The sequence below is a fragment of the Ursus americanus genome, chromosome 30 (assembly GCF_024610735.1).
Source record: "Ursus americanus isolate L20-20 chromosome 30, mUrsAme1.1.p, whole genome shotgun sequence".
NCBI classification, from domain to species: domain Eukaryota; kingdom Metazoa; phylum Chordata; class Mammalia; order Carnivora; family Ursidae; genus Ursus; species Ursus americanus.
The window spans coordinates 4,739,344-4,763,117 of NC_142156.1; the positions used below are offsets into that span (position 1 = coordinate 4,739,344).

Consider the following 23,774-nt stretch of genomic DNA (forward strand, 5'->3'; position numbering starts at 1 on the left):
TTGATATAGAAAGTGACAGACAGATACGGAAATAAATATAAACATGTTTGTAGGTCCGTGTGTATGTTTGTATATACATATGTATTTCTTATCTCTGTCCACTGAGAAGACCTGGGAACAGTGACACACTGGTTGCACAGAGCACACTTAGTGCTCAGATCTTGGTTTCTAGATATTATTCTTCATTAAATAAGAATCAGGACTCCTTGGAGAAAATTGCTGCTCCTAGAGCTGGTCCTGAGAAAGTGCAAGAGGAGTCTGAAGAAGTGTGTTGTACAATAAAGTAAGGAATGGTGAGGGCTGTCAAAAGGACACAGGAACCGACTGGAAGGGTCTCCACTGGCCAACTCTAACACAATTTGAGCTTCAAAACAAAAAATGATAACAGGGGCACCTGGGTGGCTCCGATGGTTAAGCATCTGCCTTCGGCCCAGGTCATGATCCCAGGGTCCTGGGATCGAGCCCCACATCGGGCTCCCTGCCAGTGGGGAGTCTGCTTCTCCCTCTGCCTCTGCTGCCCCGCCTAGTTGTGCTCTCTTGCTCTCTCTGTCAAATTAATAAATAAAATCTTTTTTAAAAAATGGTAACAATAAATACGCCCCATTGAATAAAATAAGAATCCACAAATCCACACTGATATAAATAAGTAAACGAATAAACGAGGAGAAGAAAGCATTTTCTTATAGGAGAATACCAACTAACAAATGTAGAAGAAATGATAGGATTAGAAAATTCTCCTTTTGGCAACTCTCCTAGTGATAATTGATTCAGAGAACAAATATCAAGGTATGCAAATATCCCATGACCTCCTCTACCAGTGGGTGAAAGTTGCAAGAGCTACAGGATATTTATATAGCCTCAAAGATCACCCCACAAAATACTGTAAAGGGAAAACAAGTAATTCTACAGTGGAGAAAACTGGCATACACTACCTTACTCAAATGCTCAAAGTTAGTATCACCAGTCACAGGAAACCTAGGCATTGTATCCCACCTGACCTATTAAGAACGTAACATCACTTTGGTGATATTTCTGCCAAAAATGCATAATCTGAATCTAATTGCAATGAAACATTAGGCAGACCCAAAACAAGGGACATTCTGCAAGATGACTGGCCTCTACTCTTCAAAAATGTTAAGGTCACAAAGGTTAAGAAAGGACTGACAAACTGTTCCTGATGGGAGAAGGCTAAAGAGACCCGACAGCTAAGTACATCTGTGATCCTGGATTAGGTCCTTTTCTACGAAGTATATGATTCAGGCAGTTGTCAGCTTGAATGGGGGTCTCTAGGTAAAAGGGATAGGAAAGTTCTTTGTATTGTTCTTACAACTCTTCTGTAGGTTTGAAATTATTTCAAAATAAAAATACAGGGGCGCCAGGGTGGCTCAGTATGTTAAGTGTCTGCCTTCGGCTCAGGTCATGATCTCAGGGTCCTGGGATCAAGCCACTCATCGGGTTCCCTGCTCGACAGCGAGTGCTTCTCCCTCTCCCTCTGTGATCTCTCTTGCTCTCAAGCTCTCAAATAAATAAATAAAAATCTTTAATAAAAAAATAAAAATACAGCCAGAGCATTTGAGAAAACACAACACCCATTAATGATAAAAGTCATCAGCGAACTAGGAATAGAATGGAAATTCCTCACCTGATTAAGAACAGCTATCAGGGGCGCCTGGGTAGCGCAGTCGTTAAGCGTCTGCCTTCAGCTCAGGGCGTGATCCCGGCGTTCCGGGATCGAGCCCCACATCAGGCTCCTCCGCTGGAAGCCTGCTTCTTCCTCTCCCACTCCCCCTGCTTGTGTTCCCTCTCTCGCTGGCTGTCTCTGTCTAATAAATAAATAAATAAAAATCTTAAAAAAAAAAAAAAAAAAGAACAGCTATCAAAAAATCAGGGCTCCTAGGTGGCTCAGTTGGTTAAATGTCCGACTCTTGATTTTGGCTCAGGTTGTGAGATCGAGTCCCATGTTGGGCACTATGCTGGGAGTAGAGCCTGCTTGGGATTCTCTCTCCCTCTGCCCCCTCCCCCTCTAAAATAAATAAAATAAATTGTAAAAAAAAAAAAGCCGCTATCAAAAAATCTAAAGCCAACATCATATTCAATGATGAAAGATTCAGTGCTTTCTACTTAAAATCAAGAAAAAACAATGATGCCCGTTCTCACCTCTTCTATTCAACACTGTACTGGAGATCCTTGCTAATGAAATAAAGCATTTAGAAAAAGAAAGTCATGTAGGTTGGAAAGGAGGACATTTTTTTTTTAATTTATGGACAACATGATCATGTATGTAGACAATTCCACATAAAAGTTATTAGAAATAATAAGTATATTTATCAGGGTTGCATGTTATAAGGTCTTGTACAAAAATCAGTTGCATGTACTAGTAGTGAACAATTGGAAAATAAAATTTTTAAATTCCATTTACGATAGCATAAATAATCTCAGAATTAACAAAGGATATTAAAGACCTATATCCCAAATACTGCGTAACATTGCAAGAGAAAATTAAAGAAGATCTAAATAAATAGAAATACAGACATTGTGGGGCACCTGGGTGGCTCGGTTGGTTAAGTGTCTAACTCTTGATTTGGGTTCAGGTCATGATCTCAGGGTCTTGGGATTGAGCCCCACATCGGGCTCCTCACTCAGCAGGGAGTCTGCTGGAGAGTCTCTCTATCCCTCTCTCTCTGCCCCTCCCCACCACTTGCTCTCTCTCTGTCTCTAAAATAAATAAATCTTTAAAACAATACAGACATTGTTCATGGATTGGAAGACTTAATATTATTAAAATGTCAGCTTTTCCCAGATTGACTTACAGATTCAATGCAATCCCAATCAAAATGATACTTTTTTTTAAAGAAATTGTTAAGCTGATCCTAAAACTTACATGGAAAGGCAGAGAACCTAGAATAACCAAAACAGTTTTGAAAAAGATCAACTTCAGAGGACTCATCTTGCCTGACCTCAAGACTTTCTATAAAGCTATAGTAATCAAGAGAGTGGTATTGGCATAAGAATAGTCGCATAGATCAGGAGTTAGCAAACAGTGGTACGCGGTCCAAATCTTACTACCCCTCTACCCAGTAAATAAATTTTCAACTTTCGCGTGTCAGGGACACTATTAAGAAAATGAAAAAACAACTCACAGAATAGGAAAAAATATTTGTGAATCATATCCGAATAAGGATTTAATGTCCAGAGTATATAAAGATCTCTTACAACTTGACAATAAAAGGACAACTGAATTAAAAAATAGACAAATGAGTTGAATAGACATTTCTCTATAGAAGACATACAAGTGGCCAATAAGCACATGGAAATATGCTCATATGATTAGTCTTCAGGGAAATGCAGATCAAAGCCATAAGGAGATACCACATCACACACACAATAAATAACCAATGGCTATAATTTAAAAAAAAATTTTTTTAAGACAAAACAAGCATCGGTGAAGATGTGGAGAAATTAGAATCCTCACACTTTGCTGATGGAAATGTAAAATAGTGCTATGGCACAGCTAAAACAGCTGCTATGGAAAAGAGTTTGGCAGTTTCTCAAAAAGTTAAACATAACCTTTTAAACCAGCAATTCCGCTCCTACATATATACCTAAGAGAGTAGAGTGGAGCGACGGAGAGGCCCCGGGAAGAGGGACCCAGTGGGTAAGGTTGGGGGCTGACCCTGCCAAGCTCCTTCAGGCCAGCTGACACCCCAGACTAACACTTACCAAGTGCTGTTTCTCTACTGTGACAGTTTGCTGGGATGGAGTCGGGCTATGCTTGCTTCTGTGGAAACAATCCTGATTACTGGAAGTACGGGGAGGCAGCCAGTACCGAGTGCAACAGCGTCTGCTTCGGGGATCACACCCAGCCCTGTGGTGGCGACGGCAGGATCATCCTCTTTGACAGTGAGTATGTCCTGTGCCTGTTACTGCCCAAGACACAGGAACGCTTGTGCCAGAGAAACAACCTGACCAGCCTTCCTCTCGTTCGTTCGTTCGTTCATTCATTCATTCATTCATTCATTCATTCATGTGCCAATACTTATTAAGCTCCTGCAGGCCAGGCCCTGACCAGACACTGGGGATACAACACTGACCAAGAAGACTCAGTCCCTGTCCTCTAAAAGGAAGGACAACTTTTAACAAGTAATTAATTACAGTTGTGCCATGTGCTCTGAAGAGATGAGCCCTGTCACAGGATACTTAGGCAACCTAGAAAAGATGACCTTTGCAACTTAACACAGACACTGGTATAGCTGTTCAGTATTAGCCTTAAGGTCCTCTTATTTTAATTGTTTGATTTCCAAACCCTTTAATGTTTTCCTTGGCATTTGGGATCTTAGAGTGTTGCAGCTGAGAAGAGAGCATATGCTTCAAGTTGTCCTTCCAGGCCTGATACTGAGTGTGCCCTAACCAGTCTCCTCTCTGACCCACCACATCTGTGAGATGCTGGCTAGCGGCAGGGTGCGCTATGGATAGGGTATGGATCTGGGGCCTTGACCTCTCCCGTATCTGGTTCTAACCACTGGCCTACCTGGTCCCTCCTTACAACCACCCCCCCCCCCCATCCATTCAGTGGTAGTAAGACTTTGTGAGAGCCATAGAACCAATGTAGTGCCAGATTTTGGAAGAAATGGTAGAGAGTAGCTTGTCACAAGTGAGACAAACAAAAGGAAAGCCTTGAGGTTACTAAGATATATTATAGAGTCCATAGGTCTTTGTTAGTCATTAGGGTAGAGTAGATATACTCTGACATCTCAACCTGACCGGGTGGCTCAGTTTCAAGTAGAAATGTCACATGCTGTATTAGTTTCCTAGGGCGGCCATAACAAATAATCACAACCTGGGAGCATTAAAACAACAGATATTTCTTCTGTTGTAGTTTGGGAGGCTAGAAGTTCAAAATCGAAGTGTTGTCAGGGCCGTGCTCCTTCTGAAGGCTGCAGGGAAGAATCCTTTGCCTCTTCAGAGCTTCTGGCCATTGCCGGCAGTCCTTGGCATTCCGTGACTTGTAACTGCATCACTGCGATCTCTGCCTCCTCCTTCACATGGCCATCGTCCGTCTGTCCATCTATGCCTCAGTGTTTCTCTGTATCTCCTTATAAGGACAATAGCTATTGGATTTAGGGCCCACTCTTACCTAGTATGGCCTCATTTAACTTGATTACATCTGTAAAGACCCTATTTCCAAATCAGGTCACATTCACAGCTACCAGGCATGGAACATGTCTTCTTTGGAGAACACACTTCAGCTACTACATATGGTGACTGTAAAGCCAGCCCAGGGTTATAACTGAGCCTTTCGCAGTTTATAGCTTAGACGTCGTCAGAAGTGTGTGTTTGGGACTGGCAAGCAGAACTCACATGGTCATCTGTTGGTCTTTTTAGTTGAGTCTGCCCGCTGGAGACTGCCAGCGGCTCCCTATACATCCTGTTACGTCAAGACACATACTCAGTTGCGTATCTCTGTTAAAGCTAAAGACTGAAACTTGCCTCACATTTAAGACTGGTTGGCAGATAACACGCCCTGCACTTCTATTTAAGTTTTCACTTCCGAAGTCCACTACCATAAGACCCTCTGGCTTGACACCCTAGTCCAGGAGAGTATGTTTGCGGAGCTTACAAGTTGCCTGGTCTACTGCTGAGTGAAAGAAAGGAAATAAACATTGACTACCTAGTGTGTATTAAGGCTTTATACGAATTATCGATCTATACAAATTAGGTCCTCCTGGCAGCCATCTGAGGAAGGCATTATCATCACTCATTTTACAGAAGAGGCTCCTAGCACATGAAGACGATAGATATCTTGCCAGGGCTCACACGGCCAACAAGCCATGGGATTAGACAGTAAAGAAAAAAAAAGTAGGGTGTGTGGGTTTGCTACTTGTTTTTCTACTTTAAACAGAACACAGTGTTAACTTTTTTTACTGGACAATAGATATTGGTGAGCATGCAGAGAAATTGGATCCCTCATACATTGCTGGTGGAAATGTTAAATGGTGCATCTGCTCTGGAAAACAGTCTGGCAGTTTCTCAAACGTGAAGCAGAATTACCTTATGACCCAGCAATTCCACTCGTAGTTATATACCAAGAGAGCTGAAAACATATGTTCACACAAAAACTTGTACAGGAACATTCACAGCAACGCTGTTCACAATAGCCCCCAGAGTGGCACCAACCCAAACGTCCATCGACTGAAGAATGGATCAACAAAACGTCTTCTATCCACCCAATGGAATATCACTCAGCCACAAAAAGGGACGAAATACTGATGCACACTAGAACATGGATGAACCTTGGAAACATGATGCTAAGTGATAGAAACCAGACACGTCAGGCCACGTATTTATGATTCCATGTATAGGAAACGTCCAGAACAGGCAAATCCATACAGACAGAAAACAGATTAATGGTCGCCAAGGGCTGAGGAGAGAGAAGGGGTGGGAAGTGCTGCTTAGTGGGTACGGCTTTTCTAGTTGGGGTGATAAAAACGTGCCGGAATCGGATGTCAGTGGTTATGCCACATTGGGAATATAACACCTACCACTGAACTGTACGCTTTAAAATTGTTACAATGGTGGATTTTATGTCAGTTAAAAAATAGAATACTTCTATATGGTAATCACTCATTTAGCACATTTTTATTGAGTGTCTGCTGTGTGGCAGATAAGATGATGTTTTAGGTAGTGCAGTGCCTATACCGGAGGTGTCCGATGGAAATCATTAGCTTTAAAGTCAGTCCTGTACCACGCATCATCTTTGGTACCGGAAATGTATCTAGGAGATAGTACCGGGCCTCACACAAAGGTGCAGTGAGATGAATTAATTATAATGAAAATAACTGCTATCCATTGAGCACTTGCCGTGTGCTAGCCTGGATGCTGGGTGCTTTTGTTTATTTTATGTTATTTAATACTCGCAACAGCCCTGTTGATAAGAAAACCATGTGCAGGTCAAAAGAGAAAATAATTTGTCCAAGTTAATAAGAGCCAAATCCAGACCTCAAACCCAGGTTTGCCACGATTTTTATTTTTCTGTTTTCAGCAGCCAGAATCCCTTTTATTAAAAATAATAAGACAGGTCATGATAACAGGTCCAATTTAATGCTCTAAAAGCATGTGAACAGGGTGGGCCCAGGGCTCTGATTATTATCAAACTGGCCCCTTCTGCAGCTGTCCAGAAGTGCCCTCTCAGGCTTCCATTCCTTCAGGGACTGAGGAGGTGGGCATTCGGAAAAGCTCCAGTCTCCAGAGGCCCTGGTGCGTGTCAACTGGCAGAGTCCCCAGACAGCAGGCTGCTCCAGTAACCCCCACCCCTCAGCTCTGCAAAGAAAGGTACAGAATGCCACCCTGTAGAAATCATCTGTGAAGTTTCCCTGCTGGAGGGGAAAATCGTCTAAGTAGCACGAGTACTGCCTCGTGAAGTCTTTGTGATCCATTGGGTAAAGCTGAGCATTTTGCAGATGGTGACTACAGACTGTCCCACAATTTGGGAGGACGGAGATGTCTCTTTGAAGAGACTGGAGAAGTTAGATGGTGAGAAAGGGACCAGGCGATGGTTTCCCAGAATACCAGGCTCTGCTACCAGTGTGGCTGGAACCTGGCTCGCATTCAGGATGTCAGTGAGGTCCTCCTGTTCTCTGCTCCTTGCAGCAGGGGGTTCCAGGCTCCTCAGCTCGAGCGGCTCTTAGGCTACATTTGCACCTCAGCGGAGAGACTACGGAGGCAGCCGTCTGCTCGGTCATCATTGCCACATCAAGTAACTTGTCATAGGCCATATGGCTGATTTTCTCGCAAGCTCTCGTGAGCTCCAGGAGGATGTGAAGTAGGTCGTGGCCTGTGTATAAATGTGGCACTCAGAAGCTTCAGAGCATCTGCTACCCCCAGAATTTAATTTATTGAATTAACAGAACCAAACAAAAGATCAGAGAGTCTGGAGCCAACAGTAGGTTACAGACACTGCCCAGGCTGGCCTCTTGGGCCCCATTCAGCTCCTAGGCACTGAAAGGAGAAATGAGTTGTGTGGATTGGGTCTTACTCTGTAACATTAGTCGAGCACGTGTATTTTTTAGGGCATTGTGCTATTTCCTTTCCATGCATCCTCTCCCTTAATTATACTGTGAAGCCGGTACTATTATCCTTATTTGCCTGAAGAGAAAACAGAGGCTCATAAAAGTTCAGTTGCTTGCCCAACGTCCCACAGATGGAGATCCTTCTCTCATGGAACTTATATTTTAGCGGAAAGAAAAGAGATTAATGGTAAAAATATTGAGGGCCTGAGATCCAGTAGGTTGTGACCACTAGGATTGCATTAGTAATTATACTTCACAGACTCCCAGATGCTATCAGTCGTGAGATGCAACATCATTGTACGCATCACTGAGGGAAAAAATACTTCCGGTTAAACAGTGACATGCATTGGTTGACAGACGCATTCCAGTCTGAAAGATTAAAATGTTCCCCTTAGAACTGATGAAAGGTGGTAATACTCTTCTCCTTTTCCGTGTGCCAGTCCAGTGGAATCTGATTCATGGCTGGGACCCGTTTGGTTAAGGTTTGCTTCCTGAGACATGCCAGTATCGTTCACGTCCAGAAGCAGAGCACTCAGCTGCGTCTGGGGAAGGCTGGCTGTTCCCGCTGGTGCCTGACGTCTGCTCCTGAAGAAACTGACTTAGCTCATACTGAGGCGGGTGGAGGTGCTAAATCAAAGAGGGCAGGAAGACACTGGCTTTCCGCCACCCCAGGTTTTGCCCAGGGCTGTTTCAGGGCTCCCACCTGCCCAGGTTATATGTGGCAGGCTAATCTCCCCTTCAAAAAGGAGATCTTGCATATATCCCTAAATTTCAAGTTTCCTGTTGAATTATCACCGAATTTTAATAATCTATCATAGATGTCATGTGTTTGCTCTAAAAATTGCCTAACTGAATCTGCTGTCTGCGTGGCACGCATCTGGAAATCGAAAGTTCTAAGTTTAAGGTCTGCCTTTGCTGTTAAAATATCAGTTTAACCTGAACACTGGGTTCTTTACAAATAATAACAGTACAGCTAATACTTACTGAGCTTACACTATGGGCCAGATCCTATCCTAAACACTTTACATAGATCAACTCCTTTTAGTTCTTGTAAAACCCCATAAGGGAGAAACTATTAGTATTTTCATTTTATGGATGAGGAAACTGAAATATACAGAAGTTATCTTGTTCCAATTCACAGTTAGGATGTGGGAAAGTCAGGAGGGTTACCTATGGAATCTTTCTCTACTGCTTCCCTTTTTAAAAAATTTAGGTTTATTGAGGTCTAATTTGGTAAAGTAAAAATCAACGTTCTAGTTGAACACTTCGACAAGATTTGACAAATACACACACCGTCAAAATACAGAACATTTTCATCACCTCGAAAAGATCTCTTGTCCCCTCTGTGGTCAATCCTCTCTCTGCCCCCAGCCCTTAGCAACCACTGATCTGTATTCCGTCTGTATAGTTTTGTCTTTTGAAGAATGTCCTGTAAATGGAACCATACAGTACTTAACCATTTGTTTCTGGCTCCTTTCACTTCGTGTCATGCTTTTGAGATTCACCCATGACTGTTTCCACAGCTCCTTTTTAGCACTAAGAAGCATGTCTTTGTGCCAATATATCACCATTCGTTCATGCCTTTATCCACTGATAAACATCGGTCTGTCTGCAATAAAGATGCTCCGAAGCTGCCCTTAACCTGTGTGCACAGGTGTGCACCCGAACATGTGCTTTCACTTCTCCTGGCTAAATACCCAGGAGTAGGGTTTCAGGATCATACGCTAAGTGCGTCTCTGGCTTCAGAAGATACTGCTGACTGTTTTCCAAAGTGGCTGTCATTTTGCATTCTGACGGACACTACGGGAGACTCCCAGTTGCTCTGCACCCTCTCCTGCCCTTTGTATAGTCTGTTTTTTTAGTGTTGGCCATTCTAGCAGGTGCACGGTGGTAACTCATTGTGGTTTCCGTTTGCATTGCCATAATTACCAGTGATGTTGAACATCTTTTCATGTTCTCATTTGCCGCCTTCTCTCAGCTTTTGTTTGAGAAAGCCATATTTCACCTTCATTGTAGAAAAATGTTTTTGCTGGATATTGAATTCTATGCTGAAATTTTTTTTTTCTTTCGGTATCAACCGTTTCTAGAGACATCTGCTCTTTGTTCCCTGTATATCACCTTTTCCCTTCTGCCTGCTTTCAGGATTTCATGTTCGTTTTTGGTTTTCAGCATTTGACTATGATGTGTCTAGGTGTGTTTTTTGTTTGTTTTGTTTGCTTTTTAATTTTTGTTCTTAAATTTATTTGCTTGCTATTTGCCGAGATTCTTAGATCACCTTTCACTGACTTGGGAGCATTCTTAACCATTATCTCTTCTAGTATTTCTTCTGCCCCCTTCTCTTTTTCTTCTCTTTCTGGAACTCTAGTTGTCAGATCATTTGGTGCTGTCCCACAGCTACTGGATGTTCTGTTCAGGTTTTAGTCTCCACCACCCCCCCCCCGGCTTCTTTTTTTTCTCTTTGTTTCATTTTGGATGATTTCTATTGACCTGTTTTCAGATTTATTGATTCTTCCCTCAGCGGTGTGTAGTCTGTTTATAAAGCCATCAAAGAAATTCTTCACCTCTGATGTTGTTTTATTTCTAACATTTACATTTGACTCTTTTTTAGTTTCCGTGTCTCTGCTGGAATTTCCAGTCTGTTCAGGCACGCTGTCCGTCTTTTCCACCAGATCTTGATTGTATTAATCATGTGGCCCCTGTCTAATAGCTCTAAGAGCTACATCATTATTGAGTCTAATCCTGTAGATCGTCTTATTGCTTGTGATGAGTGCTTTTTATTGTTGTTGCTGCCTCTTCTTTCCTTCCTTGTGTGCGTGTTTCATGTGTGTGTGGTAATATTTTGTTGACTGCCATACGCTGTGTGTAGAAGACAGTACACACTGAGTAAATAGAATTTACACCTGGAAGTGGGCAGACGTGTTTGGTGTGGGGACTGAGCCACTATATCAGATGAGCTGGGTTTGGGTATTATTGTTTCTGTCTTCACCCTCGTTGTACCAGGCTTCAAATTCTTCCAGCAATAGGCTGCTCTTACCTTGTGCTTAATGTAGAGCCTGGGATACCATTGGGTTTTTTGTTTCTGTTCCACCATCGGCTTTGAGTAGTTCCTACGTGCCTCCTTCTCTGCACTCATTCCCTCCCTCCGTGGTAGACTGCCGTTGCTTGTTACTTGGTACTGTGCTCGTGGTGAGCTGAGGGGGGTTCTTGGGCCTCCTGCCTCACCCTCAGTCTTAGGACATTACTGGGCCTCAGAGGTGGGGCCTTTTCAGCATTCCCACGTACCCCCTCTCTTGCCAGCGGTCAAACACTGCCTTGTATCCCTGGTGACTCTCTGGAAGGAGAGAATTTCCTGCCCCTCCCGTGGGGGCAGCAGACCTCTGCTTTGCATTGGTGCAGGACGTGGGGGCTCAAGGCAACCAGGGGCTGATGGCTTTTGCCTCTGCTTTTCCCTTAGAGGCAGGGGATCTGCCTGGTTACTTTGGCAGGAAAGAGAGAGTCTCCTACGCCCTCCACAGAGGCAAACAGGTTTTGCTTCTATCCCTCCGTGGCCCTGGGAGCAAGAGGGTTTGCTGCTCCTCCCACAGCCACCTGTAGCTTTTGCCTCTTTTGAGAGGAAGGTCCAGGAAGTAGGCAGTGTTTCACACCTGTCCCCCAATAGCAGTGAGGGTGTCCTGTACGAGTGCCACCCAGGGGGACTCTTTGGCCTCCTTCCCTATTCCAGGCATTCCTGTGGGCACTGGGTCTGCACAGAACTGCTTGCAAGTGAGTGTAAGACTCCTGCTGTGTCCGGGCCCCTGCTCGTTCTAGACTGACAGGCCACCCCACACTCAGCCTCTTAGCTCCTTTCTTCTTACTTACTTTTTTGGTAGCCACCTCTTCCTCTCATGCTCCATTAAAGATGAAACGCTTTGTGTGGCCTGACTGTCCTCAGAGGGTCTTCTTACTTTTTAGAGTTAAATTCTCTTGGTTGGCTTGACGCTTCAGCCCTCTGATGGGTCGAAGAAGAGTTTTGAGCTTTTTCTCATTGTTCCGATGGAAGCAGCTTTCTCTTACTGCTTTCTACATACCAAAGGGAAGCTTTTTAAATCCCAGTCCTCAACTCCCTCTCAAGGACTTTCATTTCCAGGATCTTGTTTACACTTCACTGGTTAAGATACAGTGAAGTGGTTGTAACCCCTTCCTTGAACCCACCAATCAAAAGGGGAGTCCAGAGAAACCAAATGTGCTCCGTGCAGAGTGATCGGAGTCACTGTGTTTCCCCCTGTGCAGAGAGTCGCTTCCTGTGCCATGGTTTCCTGCTCGGCAAGTGCGTGTGGACCCTCACGTGAGCATTGCACCCCGAGGTGCCGGGGATGCCCGAGCCGCTGTAAAGCCCTTCTCTTTGTACGGCTTTCCCTCATCAAGTGCCTCCCTGCAAGGAGGCCCCGTGTTCTCATGTGCTTCCTCTCATCTGTCCTCACGCATTTGTGCAGTACAGGAACAGGTGGTGGTCTCACCATCCTCCAGACTGAGAGAGGCAAGAGTTCTGGAGGTGAAGTGCAGCCCCTGGGATCACACAGCCCAGCTGGTCCGGAACGCAGACTGTCTGACTCCAGCGCCGCCCCCACGTAGGCCGAGCCCCCGCGCCGTGTGCTAATTCTAAGTTCTCCCGGGTTAAAAAAAAAAAAGAGCCGCCACAGTCGTTTGTTCAGGGTTTAAGCTATTCATTCTGTGATTTGATCCTGAAACGTAAGGCAGTCTGGTTTTGTAGACGAAAAACAATATCCCAAACTGGATCATGTTAGGTAGGAAGAGTTTTGTTCGAAACAGGTTGGAAAGTGAGCCCTGCGGCTGTGCCCCAGGCTGAGGGCCGGTGTCCTTTTGTCTCCCACAGCTCTCGTTGGCGCCTGCGGAGGGAACTACTCGGCCATGACCTCAGTGGTGTATTCCCCTGACTTTCCCGACACCTACGCCACGGGGAGGGTCTGCTACTGGACCATCCGCGTGCCGGGGGCCTCTCGCATCCACTTCAGCTTCACCTTGTTTGACATCAGGGACTCTGCAGACATGGTGGAGCTGCTGGACGGCTACACCCACCGCGTCCTGGTCCGTTTCAGTGGGAGGAACCGCCCGCCTCTGTCCTTCAATGTCTCTCTGGATTTTGTCATTTTGTACTTCTTCTCAGATCGCATCAATCAGGCCCAGGGATTTGCTGTCTTATACCAAGGTAACCCTTCCCAGCCTCCTCGGGGTCCCTGCAGGCTGTGCTCGGGCCCCGCTGGCATGCCGTGGTCCCCTGCGAGCCTCAGGCGGGTCTCGATGGGGCTGCGAGTCAGGAGCTACTGACTCAACTTGCGGATTTTCCCACCTCCCATTTCAAAACTTGCATACATTTACAGAAAAGAGGTCACACCTGTCCATTTTGCTACTTTAGTTGTCCTGATGACAGTTTTCATGGCAGGGTTGAAAGAAGACCTGAAAGGAGGAGCTGAAACTGATAGAATTAGAAGGCTTTAAAAAGGTCATTTGGAACTGGGTGTTATATGCAAACAATGAATCATGGAACACTACATCAAAAACTAATGATGTACTGTATGGTGACCTACATAACATTTAAAAAAAGGAAGGAAAGGGAAGGGAAGGGAGGGGAGGGGGAAAGAGGAAGGAAGGAAGGAAGGAAGGAAGGAAGGAAGGAAGGAAGGAAGGAAGGAAGGAAGGAAGGAAGGAAGAGGGAGGGAGGAAGGGAGGAAGGGAGGAAGGAAGGGGAGGGGAGAAGAGGAGAGGAGAGGAAAAGAAAGGAAAGGAAAGGTCATTTGGACCATCCTCTTGCCTCTCAATATCCCAGCCAATCCCAGAAGACTAGTTTCCCGTCTTTCTTCAAACCCTCCTAAGGGGCACTGGGCTCCACTGGAAGAACATATGACTCTTCATCTCATGGCTGTGAGTTAGAGCTGCACGTTGGATGTAGGGATTACGTAAAAAAAATAAACTTTAAAGAAGAAAACAAACAACAACAAAAAACCCTCCTAAGGTGGAGCCCACTCTGTGCCCCTCTGACGTGCACACACACGTGTGGGGCGCATCTGTGCGCCAGCACATGAGAAACAGGGGCGTCTGAGACCTGGTCTTTGTCCCAGATGCCAGGGGCTTTGGGAAGAGTTCGGTCAGCATGTGCTACAGGAAGCCAGAGGGAGGAGGCCTTCCCTCAGGTGGGACAGACAGTCTTGAGAACAGGTAGGATTTGGGTCAATAGATAGGAAGGAAGGAGGCATTCTGGGCAGAGGGCGCCATAACTGAAAAGGCACGGGGAAAACAAGAAAGCAGTCTCGGATGACCTCAAAGAGACCAGTCAAATGGTTAGAAGTTGACAGCTCCTTCCTTCTGAGGCTTTCTGGGCCAGAGCCGGACAGGTTCTGCTTTGGGGCCAGGGGGTCAGTGGAGAGAACTGCACCCAGAAATGAATCAGATAAAAACACCTTCTCTTCCTAGCTAGTGCCTCCTCGTCCAGAGTTCTCTGTTGTCGCCATCAGCTCTCCCCCCTCTTAATTTCTTTGATATTCCAGCTGTCAAGGAAGAGCCGCCGCAGGAGAGGCCCACTGCCAACCAGACGCTGGCCGAGGTGATCACGGAGCAGGCCAACCTCAGCGTCAGCGCAGCCCGGTCCTCTAAAGTCCTCTACGTCATCACCACCAGCCCCAGCCACCCACCCCAGACCGTCCCAGGTAGCAGTTCCCAGACACCAGCAAAGGGGTGGGAGCCACGGGGCTTGAGGGCAGTGCTCTTGGCAGTTCGAGAAGACACGCTCTTCCCAGGCAGGTTGTGGGTACTGGCTCTGTGACTGTCCTGGCCTTTGAGGGACATTTTCTCAGTAGCTTGATTCCTTAGTCCTTAGGAGAAAGTGCTCACCTTGAAAGATCCAGCTCATGTGCCTTTTGTACATTGTGATTAATCAGCTAAGCCAGCGTTTTCCCACTTAGAGGATGTCTTTCCAGAGCTCCCAAGTTGCAGCTCCCTAAATTCACTGGCATGTACAAGAGCTCTATTCATTCATTCATTCATTCATTCATTCATTCATTTAAAAGACACATAAGTGCTTCAGTGGTGCCAGGTGCTGTTGTAGGCACCGGACTATAGAATGAATCAAACAATATCCTGCCCTCCTGTGGCTTGTACGTGGGAGGAGAAAGACAAGAAGCAAAATAGCAGGTCATGTAGTGACAAGAGCTAGAAGAAAAGTCATGCTCGAGAGGGGTGGACGGGAGGTAATGTCTGTGGCTGGAGCTGGCTAACTTGGTTGGCTACACCCTTCCATATTCTCTTTTCTGCCTGGGAAGATCTAGCCTCGGGTTCCCCCGCAGGGCCCACCCAGGTCAGGGAGAAGAGTGCCTCCAGTGCTTGCTCCGCGTTGCTAGTTTTTACATCCTGGTAGGATTTCACAGGTCACACATCTCTTTCCTCAGATGAGGAAACTGAGGCCCGAAGAGTTTATATAACTCATCTGTGATTGCACAGTGATTCCAGTGGTAAAGACATCATATATACCACTCCTTTCACCTCCCAAGTTGAATGCACTCTGGACCACACTGCCCGCTTCTCTCCAAGAGGGAACTCTAGAGCAAGGCGAGGTGCTCAGAAGGCCTGGGGCTCCTTGCCCACCCAGCTCTCAGCTGCGTTTGGCGGCTGCCCCCACTATAGGCGGCTCCTCAGCCGGATGTCTCTGAGCTTCCAGTGTTCACTCGGGCCTTCCAGCAGACCTCCTTCTAAAAACAGAGCTCAAACTGGTCCAAGAAACCCTGTCTTTTGTACTTGCAGGATGGACAGTGTATGGCCTGGCAACTCTCCTCATCCTTACAGTCACAGCCATTGTAGCAAAGATCCTTCTGCACGTCACATTCAAGTGAGTACAAGAGAAAGCTGCCTCATTCCAGGAGGGGAAGGCTCAGAACTCCTTTTCTACTGTGCTTCATTTGTCCGGGGACAATTGTAGCATCAGAACACGATGCCAAAGCCCTTAGTCCGAGGGACCACAAGGCAGCACGCATTCCTCATTCTCTGGAGAGTGAAATGTACAACTGGACAAATCTCTCCAAGGTTTGAGGAATTGTGTTTGCTCCTGGCTCACAGGTTGTGATTTCAAGGAGGATTGAAACAGTCTGGGCATAAAAAGCAAGTTTCCAATTTTTGACTTGTGCTGGCCCCTTAAAGAGATCTTCACCTTAGAGCAAAGATTTCTAAGACACTACCATGCCTATTTCCTAATGCCTTCTAGAAATTGGGAAACATTCTTAGGAAGAGAAGCCTAACATTTTGTTAGCGATTGCTTAATAATTATTTAAAAACAATGAAGAAGCTTCATCCTTCAATTCTGACTGATATGGAAAAAAGGTATTTCTTTCTGTAACTTTGCTCCTCGTTTTAACAGTCCCGCCTTCCAGGAAAGCAGGCAGTCATCTGTGCTACTGATGTTTGTGCACTTCCAAAGAAGAGCTCTGATTTTTTCGAGACCCCCCCCTACTCTGTCTTTCCTGTGGCTCCCCGTCCGGGCTCTCTCTGCTCCTTTGCTCCCCCATTTTATTGAGCTCTCTGTATTTCAAGGCCTTTCCTGAGCATTGTGTCTTATACATCCACCTTTTTCCTGACCTTCTCACTTGCCCTCTGCCACAGAATTTTTAATACGTGAAATGCCAGCTCCTCCATTGCTTTGTGAAGGCTGCCATTTTAGGCTTCCCTACACTGCAGTTTACATTTTTCAGGGGAAACGGTGTCTTTTTTTTTAATGTTTACTGAGCTCGTGCCTGAGCTGCAGTGTACATATATCTATATATTGAAGTCATAATTCACACGGTCTGGGAAAGCCTGTCAGGTGCAGCATGAGAGCAGGAGGCTTTCTCACCGCACACCAGGGCCCCACAGGGCATGTCTGACTCCCGTGTGACACTGGAGTCCCTCGGCAGCTTCCCCGCCAAGCAGCCCCAGGGGGGCCGACATGGGGGGACAGGGGTACCTGTTGGCGGTAAGGCAGGACGTGCCTCAAGCAGAGAGACTTTGGCTTTATCTTGTTTTAATCAAGGGGGCTTCCAGGTAAATATCATTTGAAGAAAGAGTTCTCCTATTAAAAAAAAAAAAAAAAAAAAGAATTTGTAAACTCCTCTTCTCTCAGGTCAGCCCCTTGCAGATTTGAATAACTCTTCCAGTTAGAAAGTTCTTCGTTATACTGAGCTGGAATCTGTGCCTCTGCGTTTCCAACCCACGGACACATTTCCTTCCCACAACAGCCCTTCAGACCTCCAGAAGCATCTGTTAGGCCTTTCCTGAGGCCTCGCCTCCCTGAATGCCCCATTTCGTAGGTACAGGCATCTCAGGAGACGGAAGGTTGTTTGGGAATCTTTGTTGCACCCTACTTGAAATATTAAGTTGTTTTTGCTTGACAGATCCCATCGCGTTCCTGCTTCAGGGGACCTTAGGGATTGTCATCAACCGGGGACGTCGGGAGAAATCTGGAGCATTTTTTATAAGCCCTCTACTTCGATTTCCATCTTTAAGAAGAAGCTCAAGGGTCAGAGTCAACAAGATGACCGTAATCCTCTTGTGAGTGACTAAAAGCTGCCCCCTCCATGCCCAGGACACGAGGTCCCTCCGAGCTTGAGGCCACTGGGAACCTGCGGTTTCCTCTGACTGACTCTCCCTGCCTCTCCCTCGGCCTCCCTGGCAGCCTCTGCAGGAGCGCCGTCCTACGGGCTGGGAAGGGACGTCCTGCTGCGGGGACAGGCCTAGCGTGGACTCCCCCTGCTTCATCGCTGCACTTAGGAGAGAGACCCAAAGTCCCAGGGTCTGCGGCCTCCCTGTGCTTTTCTCTCTCTCTCATCTAGAATGGGGGTGTCAGGACAGAGGGGCTGAGATGGCAGAGATGGTTGTGTCTGGCACTGGGCTCAGGTACCTTCTAGACGACTGTAGGGTGGTGGGTAGGTGTAGTATACTCTGAGTCTTGCTTTCTTATTTTCTATTTTGTCCACGCAGATCACTTTCTCCCATTCTTTATGGTTTTAAACAGGGAGGATTCTGAGGTTCTCTTGGGGGTTGGCCTGGTCCTAGCACCCCAAAGCTTAAAGAGGGCCCATGCCCTGTTCTGACTCTGGGGCTTTGCTCTCTGGGTGCTGGATGAGGGTGGGCCTCCTCCAACCTGGGAGAGCCTGGGAATTGACGCCCATCACATCAAGCCTGCCCCCTGCCACACACAGCCTTCTTTCTGTGGCTTTCCATAGCTCGATGATTGCAGAGCAAGCCTGCGGAGTGGTCGTGTAAAACAACCATTTATTTATTCACACAACAGACTTTCCTGAAAGCTTTTATAGGCACTCAGTGACTCCTCGTTGTATAGGGCTGCCTGGCCTTGCCCCCGCGCAGCTTGTGGTCCTGTGGAACCTGAGCCGGGCCCCATCTGTCCGTGATTCTCTGACTCTCCGTTCAGAACAGGGAGCATAAATGTTGTGGCTTAGCCTTTAGGCGGCATTAGGTGAGACACAGGTGCCAGCAGTCCCTTCTGCAGGCGTCACTCATTTTAGAAGATGAATAACCACCCCACAGCCTGTGCTCTCTGCGGCCCTCTCTGTGCCTTCGTATGGGGACAGAGTGCAGTCTGGAATGGCTCAGTGGGGAGGGAGAGGGCCCTTGTCCCTAGCCCCACACTGCCCTGCCCTTCAGACAGGGAAGAGAGTTGCAGAGAGAGGTATGAGGACTGAGAGGCAGGCTTTGGGAACTGGGAACTCTCGAGGATAAGCCTCCCAAAATGGAGAGGTACAGCTGCGGTGGCTGCTGGTCGGGAGGAAGAGCCGTCTCCAGTTTAGAAGTCCCCACCATCCGGAAACAGGCTTTGTCAACAACAGCTGAGAAGAGCAGCCTGGGCCTCCGAAGGCCATTCCTGGGTCTTTGTTAGAGCACAGCTCTCCCAGAGGCACTTGGGCCTCAGGCCTCTGGCCTCACAGCTTCCCTCTTTGGAGCACTTTGCCTACCTCCCCCAAATCCTCAGCTACTGTCTGCTGTGGCCTTTCCTGGGGTTCTGCCCTGCCGGCGACCTGTGTGCGCCTGGCTGCTCCCAGAAACGCAGAGGACCCTGTGGGGCCAGCCGGGAGGTGTCTACAAGGAGAGGTGACACCCGGCAACCAGGGGAGATGCTGGGGGCTGGCAGGCAGAGGGGCACAAGAGGGGGGAAACAGGGCAGTGTGTCCACAGGAGGGCAGGGGCGCTGCCCCAGCTATCGTGTGAGGCCTGCTGTGGGCACAGAGCTGCTCGGTGCTGTCTTCACGCTTTGATCTGGAAAGGGCGATTACCCCAGAGCAGCTGTCCACAGGACCCTGAGTCTGGAGACAGAGGCCTGTCCCACACGACTGGAGATACACGGACATGTGCTGTCTCTGCTCGAAGCTATTCCTGGCTGCTGTGGAATCTCCTCTGAACCAAGTGTCAGGTGTGTGCAGCCACAAAGGGCCCTGTGCCCTGAATAGATCCATTCACAGCACAAAGGGAATGTGGAATTTAGCCCCGGGAGGGGGTCGCCTGGCCAAGGGGCAGTTGTTCAGCCTCCTAGGGCTTCCTGTGGCCACTGGCCTTTGGGGCGTCCCGTGGGTCCACCCCCCCACCCTGCCCACCCCGCACAGCCAGTGTGCCGCCTGAGTCTGCAGCTGGAGCAGCCCACTCTGAGACCCAGGAAGTGCTGGTGACGCCCCAGTGCCCTCCTTCCTGCTGGCCCTGGCACAGCCCACTGCCACCAGGATCAACTTACTGTCCAGGGAGCAGCCCCAGGAAACCCGAACCGGCCTCAGGACAGCCCTGGGGGAGAGGCCCTAAATTGTCCCAGGCCCAACCACCATAAACACCTCAGGCTCGGTCTTCCCTGGCCATGGTCGGATCCTGTCAGCAGCACCCCACAGAGGTCCCCTGTGGCCAAGTAAACACCTGAGGGATAAATTGTCCCAGAGGAGGTGAGGTGTGCTCCCAGGAGCACCATAGGAGGCCCGCACTTGGTCTTTTAAGAAACTTCTTTAGAGAGAAGTGGGAATTGGAGGGGCTGGAAAGCATGCCCCTGAGAAAGGATATCATGGATCACATAGCAGATTAGGAAAAAGAAGGGGAGGGACTTCGGGGACCACTGTGGCCTGCCACTTTGAAAACATCCTGCCCTAAGCCTTTGCCCTGAGGTGACGGAGGGAACCAAGGCTGTGAGTGGTGCCTCTGGGCCTGCGTGCCCTCCTCACCCCTTCTCTGCGGGATCCAGGCTCTGCCTTCTCAGCATGTGCCGCCAGAGAAGGGAGGGCTGCGGGCAGCTGATCTTGTTGCCTCCGTGGTAGATGCCTGCAGCCAGCTGTGGACGTGGTCTTAGCTGTGTTTCACGGTATCCTTGGCCCCTCTGGAAGGCACGGATTGCCTAGTCACTTGCAGAACAGAGGTGTAGGCATGAACCCCAGGTGTCCTCCACATCCCCCCTCCCTTGTCAGAACAGCGTTGTGAGCGAGGTAACCCGGCTGCTACAGCTTCTGAAGTGTGGGCTCTGGCTCCAGACTCCAATCGGCCAGAAACCGGCCAAGATCAAAGCGCTAGCAAGTACAGCTGTTCTGGCCCTCAGGCCAGACCCACACAGCCCCACGCCCTTGGCCCACGTCAGCCCAAGGCAGGAGCTGGCCTGACCCCGCCTCCAGGCCACGCCAGGCGGTCGTGACACACCAGCGGGGCCCACAGGCCATCACCAAGCCCCGTGCGTCCTGGGCACTTAATCTTCACGAGCACTTAGCAGTGGCCGGCCTCCGAGATCCTGTGTCCCTTGTCCAATGAGGCCATCCCAGGTCTCCCCCAGAGCCCAGTCAGCCACCACCCTCTTGGGTTTTGGATCTCCCGTTGGATGCTCCATGTCTGCTTTTGTTACTACCTTGGGAACTCTGACCCTTTTGATTGTTTCCTCCGGTGTCTTTGTTTACCTTCCTGGCTCTTCTACCTCCTGGCCGCGTCTCTCAGCCTAGCTGCCCTGGCGTGGGGTATTTCTCAAACCTTCCAGCTGCAGCTGCCTCCCCCTCAGGTGGGACAGCTCAGGGGTGACGATGGCGCCTCACCCCGCTGCCTGCAGCCCCCAGGGGAGCCCGTCTCACAGGCTCCTGTGTTGCCAAGTCGAACATACTCCACAAGGCAGAAGTGGGGTGTGGAGGAAAGTCTGAGGTGAATCTGCTTCAGAAAGGATGTGTCTTCAGGAGCACATGGTGGGGGACCCTTTCCCTTCCTGCACAGGGAGCTGCCGTCTTGGGGTTCACGCGGCGTCAGGACCTGCCCCATCCAGACTCACCTTCCCGCAGGGATCTTGACTTCGGATGACAAGGCTTTATTTGTAAATATGCTCTTAATATGCAACTTTGAGAATAAAATAGAAACATCATGTATTTTAAAATATAAGATGAAGTGTGACGCACTGTATACAATTTAATATATATTTTTAGGATTTTGTTATTTAAGAAAATGGAATGTAATGGTACTTAACTTTTACAAAAGAGAGAAAAATGTTATTTTTACTGTCTGGAGAAAATAAATATTCTCACTGTTGTAGAAACAGCGACGGGCCCTAGCATGTCGTTTTTATAGGGGTGCTCCCAGAGCCCCGGAACGAGGGGGGTGTCACGTGCTGACAGACCGTGTGCTCTTCTGAAGTCTGTGCAGATGCCAGGCTTCCCCATTTGCTCAGTTTTTCCGGTTAGCGCCCCCAGGTTTCCTCGGCTTTGACCCACGGTAGATCTTCAGCAGGTCAGGTCTGAGGAGTTGGAATTCCAAGTGAACACCTCGGAACCAGGGGCTGGTCAGGGCAAGAGGAAGGGGCTTTATGCTCAGAAAGACCTAGGTTTGAGTTGACCTTGTGTGGGTCAGTCCACTTCTCAGCCTCAGCTTCCCCTCCTGTAAAATGGCATTGTGTCTATGCCTCAAAAGGGTATGAGGATTAGGTGAGAAATGTCTCTGAAGTGCTTATGTCATCATCGCACGGGGATTTCTTTTTGCCTTTCAGAGCAGCCCGTTCTTCCCCACCCCTCCTTGTTAACGGCACTGGTAGCCGCGCCACCTACGAGCTGCAGGCCCCTGCCAGGCGCCGCGCACACCCCAACAACCGTCTGGTGGGTACTGTCACCCCTGTCTCGCCCATGAGGAGAGAGGCTCAGAGGGGAGCCAGGGGTGGTAGTTGAGAGCACAGACCTGGAGCCGGCCTGCTGGGACTCAGCTCCCACCATTCATTCGCCGAGACCAGGGAGTGTAAAACAGGCAGCCTTTGAAGGGTTTTGGCAAAGGAGTGACATCAGAGTCCCAGTTTAGAACGATTTCCTACTTGAGTTAGGAAAAACAGTTGGAGTGGGGTAAGGCCAAGGGGGAGGAGGCGAATCAGGAGGCTGGGAGATAGACAGGTCCAGCGAGAGATGCAGAGGGCCTGGCTGTGGAGGGAGGGGAGGCCCCGCGTGAGAGACAGCACACCACACCCATCGGCCAGGGCCTTGGGCTCACCCCAACCCCACCACTTACCGCATGACCTTGGGCGAGTGACCCAGCCCTGTGCCTACTTTCTCATCGGCCAGTTGGGGACAATTACGGTATGTATGTACCTTATAGAATTGGGGTGAGTTACCTGTAATATGTTTTCAGAAAATGGTAGCTGTTCCTTGTTATTTTAGGAAGGGGGGGGCGGTTAAGAACAAGGGTGATGCCCAAGGATTCTGACTGGGGGCTGAGGGGAGGAGAGAAGTTCAGTGTTTGAGGTAAAGGTTGTACATGGCGCCAGGTGTGAGAGAAAACATGGTGAGTTCTGTCTGGACTAATTTGAGTGAGGGCCCTGAGGGACACTGAGGCAGCCTGAGACCCACAGAGGGTTAGGCTCAGGGAGCACAGCCCATGGAAACGTGGGCACAGACAACATACTGGGGTGTGTCAGAGGTCATTTCAGAAGGCTGCTGAGGACAGTGTCTCAGGACACACTCAGGCAGGTGAAGAGGAACCGGGGCTGGTTCTGGGGGTGCAGGGTGGGGGCAGGAGAGGGGGCAGCCCCAGATGCCAGGCTTCTAACCCGACTGGTGCAGGCACATACACACCGCTGGTTCTATGAGCCCCAGTTCCAAATTCTCGGGCGCTGATTTGCCAGGTAAGGTCCCTGCCCCAGCCGGTCACGGCTAGGAGAAAAGGAGGTGCAGGCCAGTCCCACAGAAGAACATTACGCAGACGTGTCTCTCAAAACATGCCTGGAACACTTGCCTCAGCATCCCTGATGTGCTGTTCAAAACGCAGGTTCCTGGGCCCCACCGCAGACCGCCTGGGTCAGAATCCCTGGGAAGCTTCTTGAATGATGCCAGTGCTCACTGGAGTCTCACAGCCACTCTACTCTGTCTGAGAAGTTGGGTCAGCGGTCCCCTTCTCTTTGGGAAGCGAACTGCCCACACGCAGACTGCCGGCCGTGCAAGTTTCCCCGGGCTGGGCTGCGTCCTTTGCTGCAGGCAGCATATTTGTTATTTAAGTGCAAAGCCTGTCACTCAGGACAGAGAGGGCTAGGGGATACAAGGCACGGCACAGCAGGTATTCCAGATCCTTCTCCAGAAGGCCCACGACCCTGACACGGGGCCCGAGCCCTCCTGTCCCGCCGTCCCCCACCCCTTGCCGGCGTGGGCCTGCACCGCCAGCAGCCAGCCCAGACACCGCCACGGCTGTCACAATACGAGGGCT

General features: G+C 48.7%; 1 protein-coding gene across 2 annotated transcripts in view; it reads left to right on the forward strand.

Annotated features, from left to right (window-relative positions):
* The window catches only part of KREMEN1 (kringle containing transmembrane protein 1), a 62,775-nt gene extending 41,138 nt beyond the window's left edge, over window positions 1–21,637 (forward strand). The window contains exons 5-9 of one of the 2 annotated variants that reach the window (XM_045791256.2): window positions 3,747–3,900; window positions 12,940–13,272; window positions 14,609–14,770; window positions 15,858–15,942; window positions 17,477–21,637. In XM_045791256.2, the coding sequence (XP_045647212.1) occupies window positions 3,747–3,900; window positions 12,940–13,272; window positions 14,609–14,770; window positions 15,858–15,942; window positions 17,477–17,645 (903 nt within the window). In that variant the 3' untranslated portion in view covers window positions 17,646–21,637. The remainder of the gene's footprint in view (window positions 1–3,746; window positions 3,901–12,939; window positions 13,273–14,608; window positions 14,771–15,857; window positions 15,943–17,476) is intronic. The other variant, XM_045791257.2, reaches the window with a different exon arrangement.
* The last annotated feature ends 2,137 nt before the right edge of the window (window positions 21,638–23,774 follow it).